The sequence below is a fragment of the Rhinoderma darwinii genome, chromosome 2 (assembly GCF_050947455.1).
Source record: "Rhinoderma darwinii isolate aRhiDar2 chromosome 2, aRhiDar2.hap1, whole genome shotgun sequence".
NCBI classification, from domain to species: domain Eukaryota; kingdom Metazoa; phylum Chordata; class Amphibia; order Anura; family Rhinodermatidae; genus Rhinoderma; species Rhinoderma darwinii.
The window spans coordinates 36,481,740-36,506,428 of record NC_134688.1 but is presented as its reverse complement, the minus strand read 5'-3'; the positions used below and the strand labels follow the sequence as shown (position 1 = coordinate 36,506,428).

Genomic DNA, 24,689 nt, shown 5'->3' with positions numbered 1-24,689 from the left:
TGATCTACTTATTGTCAAGGGACCCTTCACAAAGGCAGATATTATTCAAAGTGGAGTACCCCTTTAAGAAGATCCAGCTATTTGGGAGACTTTAAAGGGGTTGTCCAGGTTCGGAGCTTTATTATACTGATGACCTATCCACAGGATAGGTCATTAGTATATGATGCCTCAAAGTCCGACACACGGACCCCGAACCGCTCAGCTGTATAGAGGCCATGCTGGGTTACTGCAGCTCTGCTCCTTTTCACTTGAATAGGAGCAGAGCTGCAGTACGGCCGCTATACAGTGGATCAGACATGTTGACAACCAATATCGGACGTCAGAGGACAGTTGGAAGTTCCCCATATACATTAGATCATCCGAAATCTTATAGCCAGCTTAAGACCATGACTTGCAAAACTTTATTTAGACACACACACACTGTATATATTCGAATACAAAGTTATAATATATATATATATATATATATATATATATATATATATATATTCTGCAGCACTCCGGTATGGCAAATAAAGGTGATTTATTTCGAACAGGATGCAACGTATCTGTCCAACCTTAGGACCTTTTTCACATACACACTACCGTTCAAAAGTTTAGGATCACTTATAAATGTTCTTATTTTTTAAAGAAAAGCACAGTTTTTTTCAATGAAGATAACATTAAATTAATCAGAAATACACTCTATACATTGTTAATGTGCTAAATGACTATTCTAGCTGCAAACATCTGGTTTTTAATGCAATATCTACATAGGTGTATAGAGGCCCATTTCCAGCAACCATCACTCCAGTGTTCTAATGGTACATTGTGTTTGCTAACTGTGTTAGAAGGCTAATGGATGATTAGAAAACACTTGAAAACCCTTGTGCAATTATGTTAGCACCGCTGTAAACAGTTTTGCTGTTTAGAGGAGCTATAAAACTGACCTTCCTTTGAGCTAGTTGAGAATCTGGAGCATTACATTTGTGGGTTCGATTAAACTCTCAAAATGGCTAGAAAAAGATTGCTTTCATGTGAAACTCGAAAATCTATTCTTGTTCTTAGAAATTAAGGCTATTTCATGCGAGAAATTGCCAAGAAACTGAAGATTTCCTACAACGGTGTGTACTACTCCCTTCAGAGGACAGCACACACAGGCTCTAACCAGAGTAGAAAGAGAAGTGGGAGGCCCCGCTGCACAACTGAGCAACAAGACAAGTACATTAGAGTCTCTAGTTTGAGAAATAGACGCCTCACAGGTCCTCAACTGGCAGCTTCATTAAATAGTACCCGCAAAACGCCACGGTCAACGTCTACAGTGAAGAGGCGACTCCGGGATGCTAGCCTTCAGGGCAGAGTGGCAAAGAAAAAGCCATATCTGAGACTGGCTAATAAAAGGAAAAGATTAATATGGGTAAAAGCACACAGACATTGGACAGAGGAAGATTGGAAAAAAGTGTTATGGACAGACGAATCGAAGTTTGAGGTGTTTGGATCACATAGAAGAACATTTGTGAGACACAGAACAACTGAAAAGATGCTGGAAGAGTGCCTGACGCCATCTGTCAAGCATGGTGGAGGTAATGTGATGGTCTGGGGTTGCTTTGGTGCTGGTAAAGTGGGAGATTTGTACAAGGTAAAAGGGATTTTGAATAAGGAAGGCTATCACGCCATTTTGCAACGCCATGCCATACCCTGTGGACAGCGCTTGATTGGAGCCAATTTCATCCTACAACAGGACAATGACCCAAAGCACACCTCCAAATTATGCAAGAACTATTTAGGGAAGAAGCCGGCAGCTGGTATTCTATCTGTAATGGAGTGGCCAGCGCAGTCACCAGATCTCAACCCCATAGAGCTGTTGTGGGAGCAGCTGGACCGTATGGTACGCAAGAAGTGCCCATCAAGCCAATCCAACTTGTGGGAGGGGCTTCTGGAAGCATGGGGTGAAATTTCTCCCGATTACCTCAGCAAATTAACAGATAGAATGCCAAAGGTCTGCAATGCTGTAATTGCTGCAAATGGAGCATTCCAAGACCAAAGCAAAGTTTGAAGGAGAAAATTATTATTTCAAATAAAAAACATTATTTCTAACCTTGTCAATGTCTTGACTATATTTTCTAGTCATTTTGCAACTCATTTGATAAGTATAAGTGTGAGTTTTCATGGAAAACACAAAATTGTCTGGGTGACACCAAACTTTTGAACGGTAGTGTGTATATATATATATATATATATATATATATATATATATATACATATATATATATACACATATACATACATATATATATATATCTATCTTATCAACACTAGGCACAGACCAGCAGTGGCCAGTAAAGAATAAGTATGTATTTGAGACCTTTCATTATAGCATTTTAGGCCACCACATATTTATACTTCTGAAAACTCCTTCTGAAAAAGTCGAACCATTTAATAGCAAAAAGATATTGAAACTTTCATCTGACTGGTCAAATCTTAAAAAGTCGGCCTGAGGGGGTATTTTTGAATTATTGTGAATCCAACAACAAATGTAATTGTAGACATCTGAAGAAACACTGCAAATCAACATCTAATTACATGCATTGAAGTCAATGGTGAGGGAGCTGGTGATCGCTGACATCCATGCTCATTATAGGAGCCTGGAGTTTAGGCTCAGCTGATGTGTTCTTTATTTGCCCACCGCACATATAAACACGGTATGGTGGTCTAGTGACGGGACCGTGTAGCAGGATTGAAGTTTCGGGAAGGCTTATGGAGCCCAGATGCTGCAGAAGTCTGGGAAAATTTCTAGCTGAATGGAAGCTATTATGTGCGAGTCTGTGTGCGACCGTGTACAAGGCAGGTCTGATATAATAGAGCACATACTAGATTTGCGCTACTTGTTTCCTTTTCCTCTTTTCATAAGGTTTGGAGAAAGGACGACGAAAGTGAATGGACACCATGTTGATTTTTTTTTTTCCCGCTTTTAAAGTAACATATCCCTTTCTGGTTCAGGTGGAGGGCATGTTTGTCATAGTAACTCCCACAAGGTGCTCTGGCCTAGTGGGTAACGGATTTGTTTTCTTTACTTAATAATTTCTAACATGAATCCGCTTCCAAAAACAATATTAGGAAAAATAAACATAACGGCGCAATGCTGGAACTGATCACATAGAGGAGGATGATGGAAATGTTGTGTGGTCACATGACTTACACAAAGACCCCATTATTCTATGTATGTTCTGCTCATTTAGGGCTTTAATTAGTTAAATTGTCCTCATTTAGGACTGCGGTTCTCATTCTTGTCCCCATCTGTTTTCCGTTGTACTGAAAGTTGTGAAATTTCTCCGGTGAACCTCAGACTTTTCCTTTTATTGTTAACAAAAACTCTGCGTACTCTGTAACGTGTCAATGTAAAGCACGTGTTGATGAAAGTGCGCAAAGTTCAAGGCAAATCTTTTCTAAACTAATTTTTGGTTTTCCAGTTTATACACAGATTATATATAAAGAGGTTTTCAGCAGCGGTTTCGCTGTAATCGCGGTGATAAAATGCAATTTGACTGCACCGTGTAAATAGACCCTTCTGCTCACGAGATAGAGCTTCAAGTGAATGTCCACCTTTGAACACTATTTTTTAAGCGAATTCTGTGTGTATACATTTTTTAACCCCTTAACAACCAGAACTTAGCCTTAACGAACAAGCATTATTTTTAGTTTTTTCATTGACGCATTGCAACAGTCATAACGTAATTTTTCTGTCGACATAGTCGTAGGAGGGCTTTTTTATTTTATTTTATATTTTTCTACATATAATCCATTGACTAACTTTTAGTAACTTTTTTGGGAGGAAATTGACAAAAAACAGCTATTACAGCATTGTTTTTTGCATGTTAAATTTATGCCTTTCACTCTGCGGCATGAATGACATGTTACCTTTATTCTATGAGTCGGTCCGATTCCAGTGATACCAAATATGTACCTGTTTTCTATGCTTTTATGCTTTTGCACAATAAAAACACTATATAGCCATATGTGGGCTTGTTTTTTGCAGGGCGAGGTGCAGTTTCCATTGGTACCATTTTGGGGTACATGGGACTAATTTATTAACTTTAATTATATTTTTTAGTGGGGGGATGGGGAAAAAATAAAAAAATAAAAAACGGCGTACCCCATGCAGTTGAATTAATATGTTAACTTCTTTGTTCGGGTCGCTACGTTCTCAACCATACCATATATGTGTGGTGTGGTTTTTATTACACTTACTAAATAAAACCCCTTTTTAGGGAAAAAAATGGTTTAAATTTTTTATTTTTCCTGTGCACTTATATTTTAATAAACTTTATTTATCTGTATTTCATATTATTTTTCTTTAGTCCCACTAGGGAACTTAAAGAGGCTCTGTCACCAGATTCTGAAATCCCTATCTCCTATTGCATGTGATCGGCGCTGCAATGTAGATAACAGTAACGTTTTTGTTTTTTTTTTAAACGTTCATTTTTGGCCAAGTTATGAGCTATTTTATATTTATGCAAATGAGCTTTGAAATGGACAACTGGGCGTGTTTTTATTCGTATGTCCAACTGGGTGTGTTTACTTGTTTTACTAGCTGGGCGTTGTGAATAGAAGTGTATGATGCTGACGAATCAGTGACCAGTCAGCGTCATACACTCCTCTCCATTCATTTACATAGCACATAGTGTTCTTACTAGAACGATGTGCAGCCACATACACAAGTGTCCGGATAATGAATACACATGACCTCCAGCCTGGACGTCATGTGTATTCAGAATCCTGACACTTCTGAATCCTTTCTGTGAGATTTCCAGCAAGGGAAACGAAATCTCGTTTACCTCGTAATCTCGCGAGATTATGCGTGGCTTGCTGGAATCTCACAGAAAAGATTCAGAAGTGTCAGGATTCTGAGTACACATGACGTCCAGGCTGAAGGTCATGTGTATTCATTATCAGGACACTTGTGTATGTGGATGCACATCGTTCTAGTAAGAACGTGATGCTGCTGTGTAAATGAATGGAGAGGAGTGCATGATGCTGATTGGTCACTGATTCGTCAGCATCATACACTTCTATTCATAACGCCCAGTTAGTAAAACAAGTAAACACGCCCAGTTAAAAACACAATACACGCCCAGTTGGACATACGAATAAAAACACGCCCAGTTGTCCATTTCAAAGCTCATTTGCATAAATATAAAATAGCTCATAACTTGGCCAAAAATGAACGTTTTTTTTAAAAAAAAAACGTTACTGTTCTCTACATTGCAGCGCCGATCACATGCAATAGGAGATAGGGGTTTGAGAATCTGGTGACAGAGCCTCTTTAAAGTGTAGCTAAATGTTTGACAAACTTCTGACGTGTCATAGTGACATGTCAGATATTTGGATTGGTGGGGTCCGAGCACTAAGACCCCCACCAATCACTAGAACGAAGCAGCTGAAGTGCTCATGTGAGCACTCAGCCGCTTCGTGTCTGTTCGGCTGTTTCCAGAAATAAATGCATCGGTGTACAGACTCAATAGAAAGTCTATGAGCCCGTACTCAGATACATTGATTTTTCGGAAAAAGCCGGACACGTAGCGGCTGAGCGCTCACACGAGCGCTTCAGCTGTTTCGTCCTAGAGATTGGTGGGGGTCTCAGTACTTGGACCCCACCAATCCAAACATCTGACATGTCACTATGACATGTTTGTCAAACGTTTAGCTACACTTTAACAATGCGATCTTCTGATCTCTCATATAATGCCTTGGTAGACTCGTTGTACCAAAGCATTATTGCCGGTCAGACTGCCTTTCAGTGTTAGAACCTATAGTATATTATGAGCACCAATGTTTAGCAAGACAATATAATACGAACATAAACCAAAAATAAATGTCTCCACTAGAAGTGTAAATTATAAACCATCATATACACAATTGCAGTCTAATTGTCAAAATACGTTATTAATCCATGAACATGGAACACTCCCCCCCCCCCCCAAATAAATACATACAAAAAAGTTTAAAACATAAGTAAAATCATGAACTCAATTGAGACCATCAACTAACCAGCCATATACCAATATACATAGAGACATAGCTATAAAAGGATGGTAATATATATAGCGGGAGAGAGAATCTAGATCACAACCCCACAAACTGTATGTAACAAAAAAAGTAATGATAGTTATCCCAAATTCAATTACCTGTGGCTGGCATGATGGATGCGGGAAAAGCTCAATGAGTAACACCTCGACGCGCGTTTCACAACCTTCGTCAGGAGATACCTTGCAGGGTTACACTATTAGGCCATGCCCCTGGCAGGGCCTAATAGGCATATACAATGCATTCGGAAAATCTTCAGACCCCTCACATTTTGTTATTTTGAGGCCTTGTGCTAAAATAAAAAACAAAATTCAAGTTTGTCCCATCATTCTGCACTCAATACCCCATAATGACAAAGTGAAAACAGAATGTTATTAATTTTTGCAAACTTATTAAAAATGAAAAACTTAAATTGCACGGACATAGGTATTCAGACCCTTTGCTAGGACACTTGAAATTCAGCTCTGGGGCGTCCCATTTCTCTAGATCAGGGGTCTCAAGCACGCGGCCCGCGGGCCGCATGCAGCCCCTGGGGCTGTCATCTGCGGCCCGCGGGACACAGAGCCGCTAGTATCGGCTCTGCTCCGAGACTCTGGAATTCCCTGACATCGCTGTCCACATATGAACAGCGATGTCTGGGGCTTCCCCAGAGCCGGAGTCCCGAGCAGAGCGCTGGTGTCGGCTCTGCTCCTGGACTCTGTGGAATTCCCTGACATCGCTGTCCACATATGAACAGCGATGTCTGGGGCTTCCCCAGAGCCGGAGTCCCGAGCAGAGCGCTGGTGTTGGCTCTGCTCCGGGACTCTGTGGAATTCCCTGACATCGCTGCCCATATATGGACAGTGTGTCAGGGTCTTGCCCAGAGCGGAGTCCCGGGCAGAGCGCTATTATCGGCTCTGCTCCGGGACTCTGGGGAAGCCTCTGACATCGCTGTCCATACATCTACAATGATGTCAGGGGCTTCCCCAGAGCAGGAGTCCCAGTGATGTCAGGAGCACAGCTGGAGTCCCAGGAAGAGCCTACTAGCGCTCTGCCTGGGACTCCAGCTCTGGGCAAGCCCCTGACATCACTGGGGCAGCCTCTACAGAGGGCACTGGGGCAGCCTCTACAGAGGGCACTGGGGCAGCCTCTACAGAGGGCACTGGGGCAGCCACTACAGAGGGCACTGGGGCGTTATCTACAAGTGGGTGTGTGACAGTATCTGAAGAGGACACTGGCATTATCTAGGGGTGTGTTGCATTATCTACAGAGGGCACTGTGGCCTTATCTACAGAGGGCACTGTGGCCTTATCTACAGAGGGCACTGTGGCCTTATCTACAGAGGGCACTGTGGCCTTATCTACAGAGGGCACTGTGGCCTTATCTACAGAGGGCACTGTGGCCTTATCTACAGAGGGCACTGTGGCCTTATCTACAGAGGGCACTGTGGCCTTATCTACAGAGGGCACTGTGGCCTTATCTAGGGGTGTGTTGCATTATCCACAGAGGGCACTGCGGCAGCATCCACAGAGGGCACTGCGGCAGCATCCACAGAGGGCACTGCGGCAGCATCCACAGAGGGCACTGCGGCAGCATCCACAGAGGGCACTGCGGCAGCATCCACAGAGGGCACTGCGGCAGCATTCACAGAGGGCACTGCGGCACTATCTAAAAAGGGGCTGCCCAATCTTGACATGTGTGCTAACTGAGCCGCCGGACTGCATTTAGCGACACTTAAACTGGAAAGCTGGATTGTTGAAATAAGCACGTGGAGAAATATCTCAAATTTTAAACCTAGCGCTATTATTATAGTAATGTAGTATTATTATTCTAGTAATATCGTGTTATAGTAGTTCAAATAACTAATTGATTAACAATAATTTTGTATTGTATCAAATTTGAAAGTAATGCGGCCCGTCAACTTCCCATTTTTTCTATATGCGGCCCACTTACCCGGCCGAGTTTGAGACCCCTGCTCTAGATCATCTTTAAAATGTTTCTACACCTTCATTGTAGTCACCTGGGTTAAATTCATTTGATTGGACATGATTTGGAGAGACACACCCCTGTCTATATAAGGTCTCACAGCTGACAATGCAGATCAGAGCAAAAACCAAGTCATGAGGAGGAAAGAACTGCCTGTAGAGCTCAGAGAGAGGATTGTGTGGAGCCACAGATCTGGAGAAGGGTACAAAAAAATGTCTGCTGCACTGAAAGTTTCCAAGAGCACAGTGACCTCCATAATTCTTAAGTGGAAGTTTGGAACAACCAGGACACTTCCTAGAGCTGGCTGCCCCACCAAACTGAGTAATCAGGGGAGAGGTGACCAAGAACCCAATGGTCAATCTGGCTGAGATCCAAAGATCCTGTGTGCAGATGGGAGAAACTTCAACAATCACTGCAGCACTCCACCAATCTGGGCTTTATGGCAGAGTGGCCAGAAAGAAGCCTCTCCTTGGTAAAGGACACATGAAAGCCACCTGGAGTTTGCAAAAAAATAAAAGTCCTGAGTAAAGGGTCGGAATATTTAGGTCAATGCAATATTTTAGTTTTTCCTTTTCAATAAATTAGCAAAGATTTACTAACATTCTGTTTTCACTTTGTCATTATGGGGTATTGAGTGCAGAATGATTGGGAAAAACTTGCATTTTTTTTATTTTAGCACAAGACCTCAACATAACAAAATGTGAAAAAAATTGAAAGGGTCTAAAGACTTTACGAATGCACTGTAGTTATGGCAGGCCTGGGGGCTTTGTTACTTTGTTAGGCTTCCAGTTGCCATTGCAACCCGATCACTTTGCGGGCCGCCAATGGGTGACAGAGGGAACCCCCTCCCTCTGTCAAACAACATAAATGCAATGGTTGATATTGACCACGGCATCTAAGGATGCCAGTGATTGAAGGTTTCTATGATTCTGTCCGTTGCAATAGGATCTTGGCTGTCAGTCACAGCCGGGCTACTGAAGTCATGGCACGGGCGCGATCACCATGTACATTGGAATGCGGGAAGGGAACCCTTCATGTGACGTGCATGTACGTGATAATGCAGGAAAGGGTTAATATACCTTGAAAGGGTTTGGAGTCCCATTTTTCTGATACAGAGCTCCAATTTCCCTGTATAGACATAGATTGAAAACATTTAACATGCTGACTACTAGCAGTCAACACTAGGGGGAGCTTAGGAGCTTTTTGTATACGGTTTATACACTGAATTCAATAAAGGTCCTTTTACACGAGCAAATGATCGTGCAAACTACACAGGGCAATGATCGGGAAGGAGCTTTCATATGAACGCTCGCTTGCCCGAACATGGCCCAGATCAACCGGTGAACGAACAAACACTCGTTCATCGGCTGATCTGCTTGTTAATGCAGCAATAAATATTATAGTTGTCGGCAGCACATCTACCGGTGTAAACAGAGAGATGTGCCGCCGACATTAATGAAATGTATGGGGACGAGCGATCGTAGTAGTGAGCGTTCGTCCCCATACATAGCTCCTTGTGAAAAGAGCAAACGAGCGCCTGTCAATGAGCGGTGTCATTGATAGGCGCTCGTTTTCACGGCCCATTAGTCTTAAGCTCGCAGGAGCAAGACACGACTAATTTATTAAGAGGCACATGCAGCATCTTGGGCTGTCTGTACGCCAGAAAGGGAAAACTACGGCAGTTATGCGCGGTTGTCGATTTCTGCCAGAAGTTACGCCACTTCTGGCGTAAATTATAATTAATTAGTGGGAACTCGCTCCCTATTTGCCAAACCATGCCCACTTTTCGGCAAAGTTGCACAAAAAAAAAAAAAAACAAAGTGTCAAAATTTGCAACTTTTTATTTTTTTTACACCAGAATACTAATGTACAGTCTTTAACAAGTTCTCCCAGCAGTATGCAGTAAGCGCCTCAGCTCCCTCTTGTGGTAGCAGAAGGACACCTGGATATAATCTTGTAAATGCGGGGTATTTAAAAAGGTGGAACGTCGTTTAACTGGTTGCCGACACAGGAAGAGAATGCTCGTCCTGAGCGGCGAGTACTTTGCGCATTAGGACGAGCATTCTCGTCCTGTGTGACAGCCGTCTCTGCGGGCGATCGAGAGCGGGGCAACGGCTGTAATACACAGCCACGGCCCCGCTCTGACAGCGGAGAGGAGAGAAACATCTTCTCTCCGCTGTTAACCCTTTGAACGCCGCGATGAAAGCTGATCGCGGCGTTCAAGGAAAGGGGACTGCACATTGATCGCGTCACAGAAGATAACTGTGACGTGATCAAAGCCCACAACTCATATGGCCAGACAGCCCGGGGTCCATTGAAGGACCCCAGGGCTGTCTAAACATATTTCCTGTTGTTAGGGCATACTGAGATATGCCCTAACAACTGCCTGTGCACAATCAGTACACAGGCTAATGTACTGGCATATAGATCTATGCCAGTACATTGCAGTTACAAAATCAAAATAATAAATCCCTTTATTGGATTTAAAAAAAAAAGTTAAATGAATGTGACATTTTTTTATGATAAATAAATAAAAAGTAAAAAAAAAATACACAGAAACACAATTTTTTTTATAATAAATAAACTTTTTAAAATAGAAGTCCCAAAACTTGAAATAGACATATTTGGTATCGCCACGACTGTAATAACCTGTACAACAAATGTATAACATTATTTATGATGATCGGTGTATGGTGTAAAAAAAAATAATATTAAAACTGCTGCGGAACTGCTTTTTTTCTGCAATTTCGCCAAAATAAAAATTTATAGAAATTAAACGATAATGTATTTGTACAAAAAAATGGTACGCACATAAAGTACAACTCGTCCCGTAAAAAACAAAGTCTCATTCAACTACGTCGTACAAAAAATAAGAGAGTTATGAGCGTCGGGATGCAAAGAGGGAAATCTAAAAAAATTGCTCTGTCCTCAAGGCTAAAATTGTCCGTGTCCTTAAGGGGTTAAAGATACGGGTTAAAGGGTAAACAATTTTACAGTACATCAACTAGACATACTATAAAAAGCGTGATTACAGTCAGACCCCTACAAACAACATGAGTTCCTGGTACCCCCATTTCTGTCAAAGCAGTCTCTCTACTCTGGCCAGAACGGAACTGTGCACCCGTTATTGGGTTGAACGTTTTTAGCGATTGATGTGCATTTAAATTATTTTCATCAAAGACCCCTTTACAGATGTTATTGTCACCATTTGTCTTGTCAAAAAGGTTTGTACACACAAACTCAGAGTCTATCCCATGGTGCGATCAAATTGCGGTTTATTGCCACGATTACATAAAACAGTGGTAGAAGGACGCGATTTTGGATCGATTTTGCAAATCCACAGCTATTTTGTGGTAAATGCAGCAATAAACTGCCATTTGACTGCACCGTATGAATGGACTGACGGCTGTATAGGAACACACCCTATTAACAAGGGAAATACGAACGCGGAGTTGTCATTTTATGCCTACTTTTCCAGGAGGTAAAACAGAGGAATGGCACAATGCAGAGTTCTATGAAAAGATGCGCCAGAATTGTTATTTCACTGGAAATACAAGTATTTACTAATACAGGCATATACTAAAACAGAGATGACAAGTCCTCTTGAAAGTCCAATAAATGTGGCCGAGCTGCAATACCAGACAAAGCCCGTGGGCAGGAGTGGCGCTATTTCTGGACAAAAAGAAGCCATAATCTGATAGACCTCTTTAATAAGATAGATAACCTGTATAACTAAAAAAACTAAATGAAGTCTTACCTTATCAGTTCTTTGTACATGGATTTTGTGATTTCTAGATATGGATCTATAGTATCTTCAAACTGGCAAACAGCTCCCCCAAGACAGAGGTGTTTGAAGAGGAGGAATAAAAACTCTTGTCTATCCGAGGTGCTAAAAATCTCATACTTTTCAGAGTCTTCCAAAAGAAGGACCTAAAACAAAAAGATTAAGAAAGAAATGTAAAGCTACAAACAAGTGATGTTTTCAAGAAGTTGTCTAGTTTAAAAAAAACTTTTTGATATAGCCTATTAGGGAATTCGGGGGTTAATTGAGAGGGTTCTCTGTTAGGATCCTCAGGTCATGGTCAGAGTGGAGATCAGTAATAAAGAGCGTCTCTTTATCTGGAGGACCCGTCCTGTATTATACAAACAATAGATTGGAGTAAGTGTGTAATGCTTAATTTCCCCTGTGGTAGCGCTACAGGGAAATTGAACAGTTACTGCCAGATTTCCTCATAGATTGCAGGTGATCGCTGGTGGTTCCAGCAGGGGGACACTTTGTTATCGGCTTATTGTCAAGGGACCCTTCTAACAAGTAGGTATTGTCCAAAGTGGTTAACCCTTTAATTAAACACGTAAGAAGGTGTGGTACTAGAGACCGGAAGAAGTCTGAGCTAGTAGAAAGGTAAAGCTGTATTCTATAGAGAGCCAGAACCCCGTAGAATATTGAATATAGGAGAATATTAAAGATTTCCATCATCCAAAAATGGAAGAAAATGTCGCCATTTGGTAGTGGTGCAAGTGGAGGCAAAGACGCCAAAGAGGCGCCACTGTGCTTTACTAGTGATGCGATCATTTTGTTCTGTTGATCAGTAGAGGTCCTAGTGGTAGGACTCCCACCGATCAGTAAGTTATGGTATATCCTAGCAATATGCCATCACTTACTATGGTAGGAAAAAAAATAAAAGCTTCAAGTCTATTGCTGCACCTACCTTACGAAGTTCATCTGAAACAATAAAATCGTCAACATATTCATCGAGGCATTTCGAGATATTTCCACATTCTTTGACAATGTTCTCTTTCTGTAAGCGATCAAAGGGTGACAAGGACAGATGAGTGCACGGCACTTCACTTGCTTCAATCTTCTTAACATTTGTGTCTGCAAGAAAAAGTATCTCCATTGTAATTACATGTAGAAAATTGCTGAAAGTTTTCTTCATTCAAAACATGTTACTTTTTATTGTTCTTTATTACTATTACTTTACATCATACACACTTATGTCCAATGATTGTCTCAGCAGTGATCAAGCTGCACATTATGGGAGCACCTGACACCATCAGAGAGCCGCATATCATGTTCATCCAGTTCAAGGGTGAAGAATATACACATATAGGGTAAGTTCACACGTAGCGTAAATACTGACGATTTTCCGCAACGAATTTAGTTGCAGAAAATCCGCAGCATAATACAGTAGCAGCAGAGTGGATAAGATTTGAAAAAAATCTCATCCACATGCTGCGTAAATGCTGTGCGGAAAAAAACGCTCAAATTGACCTGTGGTGCGTTTTTTTAAATCCACCGAATGTCAATTATATTTGCATAATTGCTGCTTATATGAATTCAATGGGAGGTAAAACCTGAAACAAACAGCTAATGTTGCGATCTTTGTGGTGGAAAAGCTGATTCAGCCACAAAAATCACATCTCAGAAAAAAAAAAACAAAAAAAAAAAAAAAAAAAATCGTATACTTACACAGAATTTTGTGTTTCTTCATCCAGGCCGGCCTCCTGGGATGACGTTTTTTCTCATGTGACGGCATCCCATGAGACCGGGCTGCAGGGCGGCAGAGGGACGCATCACCATGGCTGCGGGTAAGTATGAAGCCTTTTTTATTTTTCTTCCTTTACGCGCAGCTCTACGCAGCGGACATTCAGGACGAAAACCTGCACCGCAATTTGGTGTGGTTTCTCATGCGGAATTCCCTGCGGTGACTAGGGTGGATACGCTGTGTACTTTTACGCAGCGTATCCACCCTGTGTGAGCATACCCATAGTGTACATATTTCTTACGTGGCCATATTTATAGTTTGTCACTTTTTTTTGCAACATAAACCATGAATACAGCTGTGTATTAGGTGTTCGTCAGTTCAGAACACAAGCGGAGCAGTGATTATTATTAAAGTGACCCTCCAGTCTCATGAAAAAAATCATAAATGTGATGGGGTATATGAAGTAATATAACCTGGTGCCCTCCAGTTGCCCCCCTATGCCGTGGATCCAACGTTTTAGGGTAACCTCTGTGTTGTCTGAAAATGGCCATAGCGCTTCTCAGATGGAGTCCAAGGCTCCATGTACACGACCACATTTTTCGTCCTTATTACGGACAGTAATTACAGACCCATTAATTTCTATTGGCCACGGAGACCTTTCAGTATTTTTACGGATGGGTTTCCGTGCTAAAAAAAAATTATAGAACCTGTCCTATTATTGTCCGTAATTACGGCACAGACTTTCCAATAGAAGTCTATGGGAGCTTCCGTAAATACGGACGGCTACGGATGTGCATCCGTAAACATGTTGATGACATCATTTTCAGCCTCCCTTTATTTTTATGGATCCGTATATACGGACAGTATTTACTGATAGATGAAAATACGGTCGTGTGCGTGGAGACGTGAGCTGCTCTGGCCAATCTGAGAAGTGGGAGACTCATAGTCTAAGCCCTTATTCACACGATAGGGTTTCCTGGGCGGGTGACGGCCGTTCATAAATCGGCCGTCACCCGTCTGCATTAGGAACAATAGACCCCTAATGGGGCTATTCACACGACCGAGTTTTTGACGGCCCGGGAAACCTGGCCGTCAAAAAATGGGACATGCCCTATTTTCAGCCGTTTACCCGGCCTCCATAGAAGTCTATGGGGCTGGGTAATACACGGCCATCACCGGAATGTGTCCCGAGTGATGGCCGTGTATTCCGTCGCTTGCGCTCTCTCTCCTCCTCACAGTGCAGAGTGCATGTGAGGAGGAGGAGGGTCTTTTTTTGCTCCCTGTAGAAGTCGGAATCTCCAATCCCTGGCCGGAGATTGGGGATTCCGCTACAGGAGAAGTGAGTGACTACACTGTCCATATATGGACACAGCGACGTCACTCACTTCTGCAGAGGAATCCCCGACTCTATGGCCGGGGATTCCACTACAGGAGAAGTGAGTGACTACACTGTCCATATATGGGCACAGCGACGTCACTCACTTCTGCAGCGGAATCCCCGACCTGTGGCAGGGAATTCCTCTCCAGGAGAAGTCAGTGACTACACTGTCCATATATGGACATTGAAGTCAGTGACTTCTCCTGGAATGTGGGGGGGGGGGGGGGAATGGGTGCAACCTACAGGGGGCTGTGTGGCATCACCTACAGGGGGCTGTGTGGCAGCCCCTACATGGGGCAGGGTGGCATCAACTACAGGGGGCAGGGTGGCATCACCTACAAGGGGCAGGGTGGCATCACCTACAAGGGGCAGGGTGGCATCACCTACAAGGGGCAGGGTGGCATCACAAACAGGGAGCTGGGTGGCATTACCTACAGGGGGCAGGGTGGCATCACCTACAGGGGGCAGGGTGGCATCACCTACAGGGGGCAGGGTGGCATCACCTACAGGGGGCAGGGTGGCATTACCTACAGGGGGCAGGGTGGCATTACCAACAGGGGGCTGGGTGGCATTATCTACAAAAGGCTGTGTGTGGCAACAAATTTAAATGAAATTCATCCGATTTTAAAACGGACAGGTAAAAAAACGGATGCAAAACGGGTCAAAATCGGCCGTTAAAAACGGCAACACGGCCCGGAAGGGAACGGATGCAAACCGGCCGACACTCGGACCCTGTCGTGTGAATGAGGCGTAAGAAGCGCTGCAGCTATTTTGTGACAGCAAAAAAATGGGGACCCTTAAAAGGCAGATCCACATCAGAGGGACACAACTGGAGGGCATCAGAAATTATTACTCCATATGCACCATCATATTTAAAATGTTGTCCCAAGACCAGGGGGGGGGGGGGGGGGCGGCGGTCAATAAGCGCTGGTCTCTTTTTAAAAAAAATGTAGTAAAAAAGAAAAAGAAAAAAAAATTCTCCTAAGCAAAACTACTCTGTCTCTGGCAGGATTGTTTTTCTTACTACACCATCCTCTCCGCTATGTTTTTGGAAGGCAGAGATGAAAACAGGCGATCCAGCAGTTCTCAGGTGCTTGCTGCGTTCTCCTGTGCGCTGCCGACATTTGCCACGGACCAGGTTTTAATATGGTCAAGTAAGTGGCGCTTGGAGAATCTGTGCATGCTCATCGTGCCTTGACTACAGGAGGATGTAGCCAATAGCAACACTCGGTAATAAACACTGGCAGGGTGAGGGGTGCTTGGGGGACTTTTACAGTCCCAATGACAGTCATTATTTGTTCACAGTGTTCTGTAACATAGGGCCTGACTTTAATGTTGGGAAAGGACAAATAATTTGGGGACAGTTATGCGGTTGCCATCTACAGGAGCCTGGGCCACACGGCACATATACAGTCTATATGTGGGCCCTGGGTGGACACTTGGGCATCACGGAGGCGAGCTGCTATCCCCCAATATTTCCCCCATAGAACCCAGGAGAGATTCCGTGATCATTGGAAAGGGTTCTGCATGAATGACTTTGTTGTTGATGGTCAACGGTTGCCCAAAAAAAAAAACTCGAGCTTTACTTTACTATTAGAGCATTTCTTCCTAAATGAAAAATACATAGAAACATCAGACCATGTGTAGTCCTCTTAATATTGTGCTTGGCGGTCTTAGATTTATATTGGACTAAGGGCAAGTTCACACAGCGTTTTTTTTGTCAGGCAGAAAAAAAAATCTGCCTCAAATTTTGAGGCAGGTTTTGAATTGCCAGTGTTTTTGTTTTTTCGTTCATGGTTTTTGCATTAGACTTTACGGCTAAAAAAAAACAAAAAACTGGGGCAATAAACGCGACAATGTTTTTCTGCCTCCCATTGATTGCAATAAGAGGTGAGAGGAGGAAACCTCTTAAAGAAAGAGCATGACGCGCTTTTTTTTTTTTCGTGAGAGGCCAAAAGCCACCCAGGAAAAAAGCCTCTGCCTCCCTCTGAAGTCAACGGGGGCAATTTGGGGCGTTTCTCGGCGCGGATTCCTATGCGGTTTCAGTGTCAAAATTAGCGCAAAAAAAAAAAAAAACGCTGTGTGAACTACCCCTAACAGATGCAGGATTTCCAAAAGTGTCAACAAGAGGCTGTTTGAGACCTTGCAGTGCAAAGACTTGCGGAATAAGATGCATTCAAGTCAGTTTGGAGGACAGTGATTTACACTGTAGTAAAAAAATAAAAAGGAAGAAGAAGAAAGAAGAAGAAGAAAGAAGAAAGAAGAAAGAAGAAAGAAGAAGAAAGAAGAAAGAAGAAGAAAGAAGGACTACTACAACTTGACAGGAATCGACAAGAAGTAATAAATTATGCAAAACATAAACACCCATTCCCAGGGCCCAGAAATGGCCTGCTTATAAGGGTGCCCATACATAGAGGAAAGTCAGCTTGTTCGGCGGACTATCTAATGTGTGTAGGGAAGTCACGACTATCCCTCGAAGGCAGACGTCGGGAAAAGAAGAACCAGGCATGTTTATGGTGAGACTTGCGTGCATGTGCATGGGGGAGCCGGGAGGAATAGCTGTCGGCCGAACGAGTTTATGGGCAGCTTAAAACCCTGAAAATGCTGACCCATAAAACAGTGACAATTTAATGATAGTCCCCGGGACTTGGCTGATAATCTTTATCTATTGTGTCTGAAAGGCTGGGTATGTCCTCAGGGAGAATTACACACAAGTATAGGGTTTCATCACAAGGGTGGGGATAGCGATTGTCAATGTGACTCATCAATCACTAGTAACACAGGATATAGAAGGTGTGGACCTCGTCTGATCTATATACGACAGGTACTCCCAGCAAATAGCTGAACACTAGACAGTAGACTGCCGAGAATGAGGGTTATTTCCTCCAATAGTGGAGGTGATCGGTGGATTATTGGAAAAAATGCATCTATTGACTTATGAGGCAATGACCATTCCCACTAACAAGGTCTCTGTGAATTACTTGTGTTATATGTAAATCTTTATCAGTTGTATTGATGCGTCAGCTCTGCTTACAGATTTTGCTTCCTAAAATATCGCTTGCTTCAGCATCATGTCATAAAGAAGTCAAGGCTGACCATAGACTTTCATGGTTGGGTCCAAGATCTATTGGTCATGGGCTGTGCCTGGTATTGCATTTTCATTCACGTGAATAAGGTAGAGCTGCAATACCAGACACTACCCGCACACAACAATGGCGCTGTTTCTTAAAAAAACACTGAGACCCCCCAACGATCGCTAAAACAAAAAAAAGTGCCAGAATCGCTCGGGTGAGCACTGTGCCGTTTCCTTCCTGATCGGCTTTCCTCGGAAAGCCAAGCGAGCGGTTTACGGATTTGTAGACATTCTACTGAGCCCGTACACGGTTTCGAGGATAGCGGATCAGAAACAAAGCGGCACATCTCTCACCCGAGTGCTTGTGACGCTTCGTTTTAGTGATTGGTGGGGGGGTCTCAGTGCTTAGACCCCCACCGTTAAAAACTTCTGACATCACTATGACAGGTGAAAAGTTTAGGTACACTTTAAAGGAGATGCCACTCTGTCAAGCTGGCTGTAGACATTTGATTTTAAGAGACATTTTGTTTTTGGGCTTCTCCTCATACAATTCCCAACTGAATATCATTTATATAAACTACTTCTCTATATCAGTCCTGCAAGGGTTAAAAAAAACAACAAAAAAAAACTCCACAGACTTTTGGAAAGCGTGAAGTCTGCAGATGATTGAGCCTAGGAAGAAATTATGGGAAGAAAAATGCTTGGATCCGCCATCCAAACTCAAATGTCAGCTATATACTACTTGTGCAAACTGCCTGACCGCAACCAAAAATGATAATTGACGTTATGGGGGGTGGACAGAGAGATAAGAAAGACAAATTTCAATCTTTTGATGTCACCTATTGTCATGGCAAGTATTGCCAAAAATACACCGTTCTCTTATTTAAGAAAAACTGATAGACCGTGTTATGCCTACAACACGACCTGAGGGGGCAGAGCGTGACACAGGGATTCTCTTTGGGGTTCTTAACTCTGTGTCTGGAGTGTTTCGTTATCCTGTTCGGTTTCATGTTGCAGTCCAACATGAAAAAGTTACATCTTTTGCTGGTAGGCAGCTTGCTGCAGCAGAAAGCTTCTCCCACTGCTCTGTCTACAATGGAGACCAAGCCTCACCCCTTCTAATAATGTTCTAGTTGAAATTGGAGAAAACCAAAAGGGTAAGTACCTGTTTGGCAGATTTCTACCAGTTTCATGGGCTTGCAGAAAGGTACATGGTTTCTCATATTTATGCATATTATTCTCATTCACTTCTGGGTTTAGTTTCTCTTTAAAAAGGCTCTGTCACCAGATTATAAGTGCCATATCTCATACATAATCTGATCGGCACTGGAATGTAGATTACAGCAGTGGTTTTTATTTTGAAAAACGATCATTTTTGAGCAAGTTATGACCTATTTTAGATTAGTTTCTTAAAGACCAAATGGGCGTGTTTTTAGTTTTGACCAAGTGGGTGTTGTAAAGAAGTGTATGAGGCTGACCAATCAGTGACCAATCAGTGACCAATCAGCATCATACACTTCTCATTGTTCCAGCCCAGCTTCTTTCACTGCACAATCTCACTGTGCTGTGGATCATGCTGGGCTGGAACAATGAGAAGTGTATGACGCTGATTGGTCACTGATTGGTCAGCCTCATACACTTCTTTACAACACCCACTTGGTCAAAACTAAAAACACGCCCAGTTGGTCTTTAAGAAACTAATCTAAAATTGCTCATAACTTGCTCAAAAATGATCGTTTTTCAAAATAAAAACCACTGTTATCAACATTACCGCGCCGATCAGACTATGTATGAGATAGGGCACTTATAATCTGGTGACAGAGCTGAATGAATGATAATGAAAGGGAGGAGGAGAGTAAGAAATGAGTGCAAGTGTGAACAGTGTAAAGCCACCCATATACATAGGCCTAAGATCTGCCATTTCTGTAGGGATGCGATAATGATCTAAAGCGCATGGAGGGGCTGCCAGGCGCACCCTTGGGCGTTTGCTTCCGAGGGGTAATTTGATCGGTCATATTTGGCCAATGCAAAAGCTCTCTAGCCAATAAGTGAATCGTAAATGTTATCTTCTGAACAAAGGGTCAATTTTATAGAAGTTTTTGTTGAAATGTTTGCTATTCTTATCTATCCCTCCCTTCTCTGTAAATCTCTCATAAATGGCCATAGTTGTAGCATTCTGCCAAGACAGGCAAAAACAAGAAGTTGGAACTCTATTTTTGTAGCTTAATTTTAATTGACCTTGTATCACTCATTATACAGGGTGGGCCATTTATATGGATACACCTAAATAAAATGGGAATGGTTGGTGATATTAACTTCCTGTTTGTGGCACATTAGTATATGGGAGGGGGGAAACTTTTCAAGCTGGTTGTTGACCATGGCGGCCATTTTGAAGTCGGACATTTTGTATCCAACTTTAGTTTTTTCAATGGGAAGAGGGTCATGTGACACATCAAACTTATCGAGAATTTCACAAGAAAAACAATGGTGTGCCTGGTTTTAACGTTACTTTATTCTTTCATGAGTTATTTACAAGTTTCTGATAAAGATAGTGGGGCCATTCTTCATCAATGGAAACCTCAAGGCCACGGGATATCTGAAATTGCTACATGATGATGTGTTTCCCTCATTATGCACTGAAGCTGGCACGTTCCCTGAGTTTTTCCAGCAAGATGGTGCACCTCCACATTATGGGTGTCAGGTCCTAGCATTCCTAGATGAACAGTTTCCTGGAAAGTGGATTGGTCGTCGTGGGCCAGTTGACTGGCCCCCTAGGCCTCCCGATCTGACCCCCTTAGACTTTTATCTTTGGAGTCATGTGAAGGCAATTGTCTATGCTGTGAAGATACGAGATTTGCCGCAACTGAAACTATGGATACTGGAAGCCTGTGCTAGCATTTCTTCTGCGGTGTTGCTATCAGTGTGTGAAGAGTGGGAGAAGAGGGTTGCATTGACAATCCAACACAATGGGCAGCACTTTGAACACATTTTATAAGTGGTCAGAAACTTGTAAATAACTCATGAAAGAATAAAGTAACGTTAAAACCAAGCACACCATTGTTTTTCTTGTGAAATTCCAGATAAGTTTGATGTGTCACATGACCCTCTTCCCATTGAACTAAAGTTGGATACAAAATGGCCGACTTCAAAATGGCCGCCATGGTCAACACCCAGCTTGAAAAGTTTCCCCCCTCCCATATACTAATGTGCCACAAACAGGAAGTTAATATCACCAACCAATCCCATTTTATATAGGATTATCCATATAAATGGCCCACCCTGTATATTCTTATATAGGATTAGGCAAATCAGGGCCGTAACAAGTACCCATGAGACCTCAAAGCAAAACTTGGATCGGAGCCCCACTCCACTATGACCACCTTCCCCAGCGTAGAAAACGGCTAATTAACTCAAAGTTAGAGCACCGGAATCATGTGCACACTTATGTCACTGTAAAGGAACAATGCACACAGTGAAATCATAGTACCGGGATAATGCACGTAATAATATCATAGCACAGAAATCATGTGCCCGGTGATGTCACAGTAAAGGAATAATGCACAGTGATGTCACAGGACCATCAAAATCCCCATAATAATATCATATCACAGGAATCATGCGCAGACGTATGTCACAGTAATGGAATAATGCACACAGTGATGTCAAAGGTCTAGGGAAACCCAGATAATAATATTATATCACAGGAATCATGCGTACACGTATGTCACAGTAATGGAATAACGCACACAGTGATGTCACAGGTCAAGGAAAATCCCCATAATAATATCATATCACAGGAATCATGCGCAGTCGTATGTCACAGTAATGGAATAATGCACACAGTGATGTCACAGGTCTAGGGAAACCCAGATAATAATATCATATCACAGGAATCACGCGCACACGTATGTCACAGTAAAGGAAACAATACTCGGATAATGCACATGATGATATCACAGCACAGGAATAATGCACTAATGTCACCATGCCCTCGGTGACATCACAACACAACAAATATACACGTTAAACTAGGATACTATCTTTTTTCCCCTCCACACCATCCTTCCTTGTATGGGGGGGGGGGGGGGGGGGTTGTGTCTGTTATCAATGCAAATGTTTTTTTGTCTGTTGGGCAATGGATAAATACAAGATATTGGTAAATGTTAAATAAGAAAACCCTCAGAAACAAAAGATCACAAAAAAAAAACAACAACATTTATAAAACAAAAAGTCATGTTTTATTTTTTCAACTCGTTTCAAAATGGAAAAACATTGAATCTGCCTCTAGTTTCATGTACATCTGTATATTTAAAACGCTACATTTACCCAGTGTAGTCCATTGTCCTGATGAGCCGGATAGTAGTTTCAGGTGGGAAGTCACATTGAGGTCTTGGAAGAAGGCCTGTCAAATAGAATCAATATGGATGCATGAAGTAGACTTTCGCTGGGTACATGCTCTATCCACAAGGCATACTTCAGTAAGATTCCTTTAATCTGGCATGAACATCCCGTTAACAGTGCTGGATTATCGGATATATAGCAAAAGTATACATAATCTACGAGGAAGAAACCCAAAAATAAAATACACCACCATGACCGCATTATGTCCTCTCTCTTCAGTCTTCTTATTCTGTTTTAGGTAAATTCAAGGATGTAATGCGGTTTGGTATTAGAAACGAGAGCTGGACTAAAAGAATTTCTGGATTATTGGATATTGGAGCAAAGGAATTTCACTGAACTTTGTTAGCTCAACACAGACTTCACGGTGTTCAGATTTTAGAGGGGTTGACCCTTTCCTAAATGCAGACCTGCTGGCCATCAGTTGCAATGTGACATACAGCCGCAACCTAGCCCATACAGGTCCTCCCCCCGGACATGCACAGAACGCTCTTCATGGAGCGATCATGTGGGAGTGCAGCCCTAGCACTATTGGTGGATGCGATGACGTGATGACGTCATGTGTTACTACCTTCAATCTGCCCCCTCTCCTGCCATCTATAGGTTAGAGGTGGCAGGTTAAAAGGAATAAAACATGACCGCAATACCAGACTATTTATAAAGTTTGTTCGTAGTTTGTAACTATTGAGACACATAGGTCTGCATAGGAGCTGTATACACAAGACGGTAGAATGTTTTTTTTAATTAATACCTTTTAATATTTATTCAGCCTCAACCAAAGCCACTTTATTCAAACGAGTAATAATGAAACACAATGATTATACAGGGTTTTCAGAACAAGCAGGACCAGTCTACCTTTTAAAGAGGACCTGTCAGCTTTCCGGACATGCCTGTTATATTCAATATTTATATTCCCAATAATAGAACAATTCTCAAGCATATATACTTAGAACTCTGCATTTTGCCGTTCCTCTGTTATTCCTCCTAGAAATTATTGACTAAATTGACAACTGGGCTTTACCATTCGGATTGTCAAAGGGGCGTGTCCGTACATAATCTTACTCTGACAGCACTGATTGGACAGTGTCAGACTGTATGGACACACCCGATAGTCAATTTATTAATACATTTCCAGGAGGAATAATAGAGGAACGGCACAATGCAGGGCTTTAAGAACACATTTTCCAGTAGTGTTATATTATCGGGGAATCAAGCATTTACTCGAACAGACGTATCAGCAGAGGGGTCAGGTCCGATTTAAAAGGGCATTACTGATTAATCTATTGGAATAGAGTTATATGCTAAAACCAATTAATTAATAAAATACTTTTTTTTGTTTGTATGTAACATGTTAAACTGGTCATTTTATTTGTCCTCTCTTGACATCACAGCTAGACAAGAATAATTTTTTCTTTTGACCATGTACTATATATTTTACTAAAAGGCAGATATTTTAAGTGGCACATTGTAAATATGGAAATGTCATTAACATACGTTATGTCTGCTGGACGCAATGTGACTCGCGCTGGCATGTGATAAAGTCATTTACAAGATATTCCCCAGTCTGAGGTAGAAAGTCTGCCACTAATTACATCTGCAGATCATGGGATTATTATCTGTACAATCAGTTCATCTCCCATTCGCCTTCAACAGTAAACAAAATTATGTATATAGTAAAATTTATATCATTATTATAAAGCTGAATAATTAACAAGCAGGTTGTAATATTGGCACTGGAAAACTTGACGGAGACGTTTATTTAGCATTCGGTCTCAAATGGAAGCACTAACTATCCCATCATGCCACTCACCACATCCCTCTGCAGGATGTATCTCTCATTTATAGTGTCTCTGAGGTTGTGGGCGGAGCCTAACAGCTATCATGTCTTCTATACACTGCACATAAAGATAGGAGAGCAGGATTCTCCACTTCTAACTATTACATATATAGAAGCTGCAGCAGCAAGGAGGGGATTATACCATAGTAATTAGCAGTGTAGCAGTAAATCCAGAACTAGGGTGAGAAATAACTCTTACTAGAAGCTGCTGCAGCATCTCTGAGTCTCTCTGCCTCTGTCTCCCTCTAGCAGCTCCCTCCCCCCTCCTTTCATTATAGACTTCTGTTGACAGTATGGAACCTGATCCCTCAGTGAAGCTGATAATCCATTGCGTCTTTCAAGATGGATTTTAGTTATGAATTGAGAGTAAGGCTGAATTCAGACGACCGTAGTGTACGTCCGTTGGACGACTGTTAAAACAACGGCCGTCACACGGACGCATGTATTTCAATGGGGCCGTTCACACAGCCATTGTTTCAACGGACCGTG

At 42.3% G+C, this 24,689-nt stretch overlaps 1 protein-coding gene across 1 annotated transcript in view; it reads right to left on the bottom strand.

The window, feature by feature from the left end:
• CFAP300 (cilia and flagella associated protein 300) overlaps positions 1-24,689 on the bottom strand; it is a 69,552-nt gene that overhangs the window by 36,860 nt on the left and 8,003 nt on the right. Inside the window, exons 3-5 of the mRNA XM_075849972.1 lie at positions 22,292-22,367; positions 12,738-12,904; positions 11,786-11,958 (exon numbers count right to left, since the gene is read on the bottom strand). Coding sequence (XP_075706087.1) covers positions 11,786-11,958; positions 12,738-12,904; positions 22,292-22,367 — 416 coding nt within the window. The remainder of the gene's footprint in view (positions 1-11,785; positions 11,959-12,737; positions 12,905-22,291; positions 22,368-24,689) is intronic.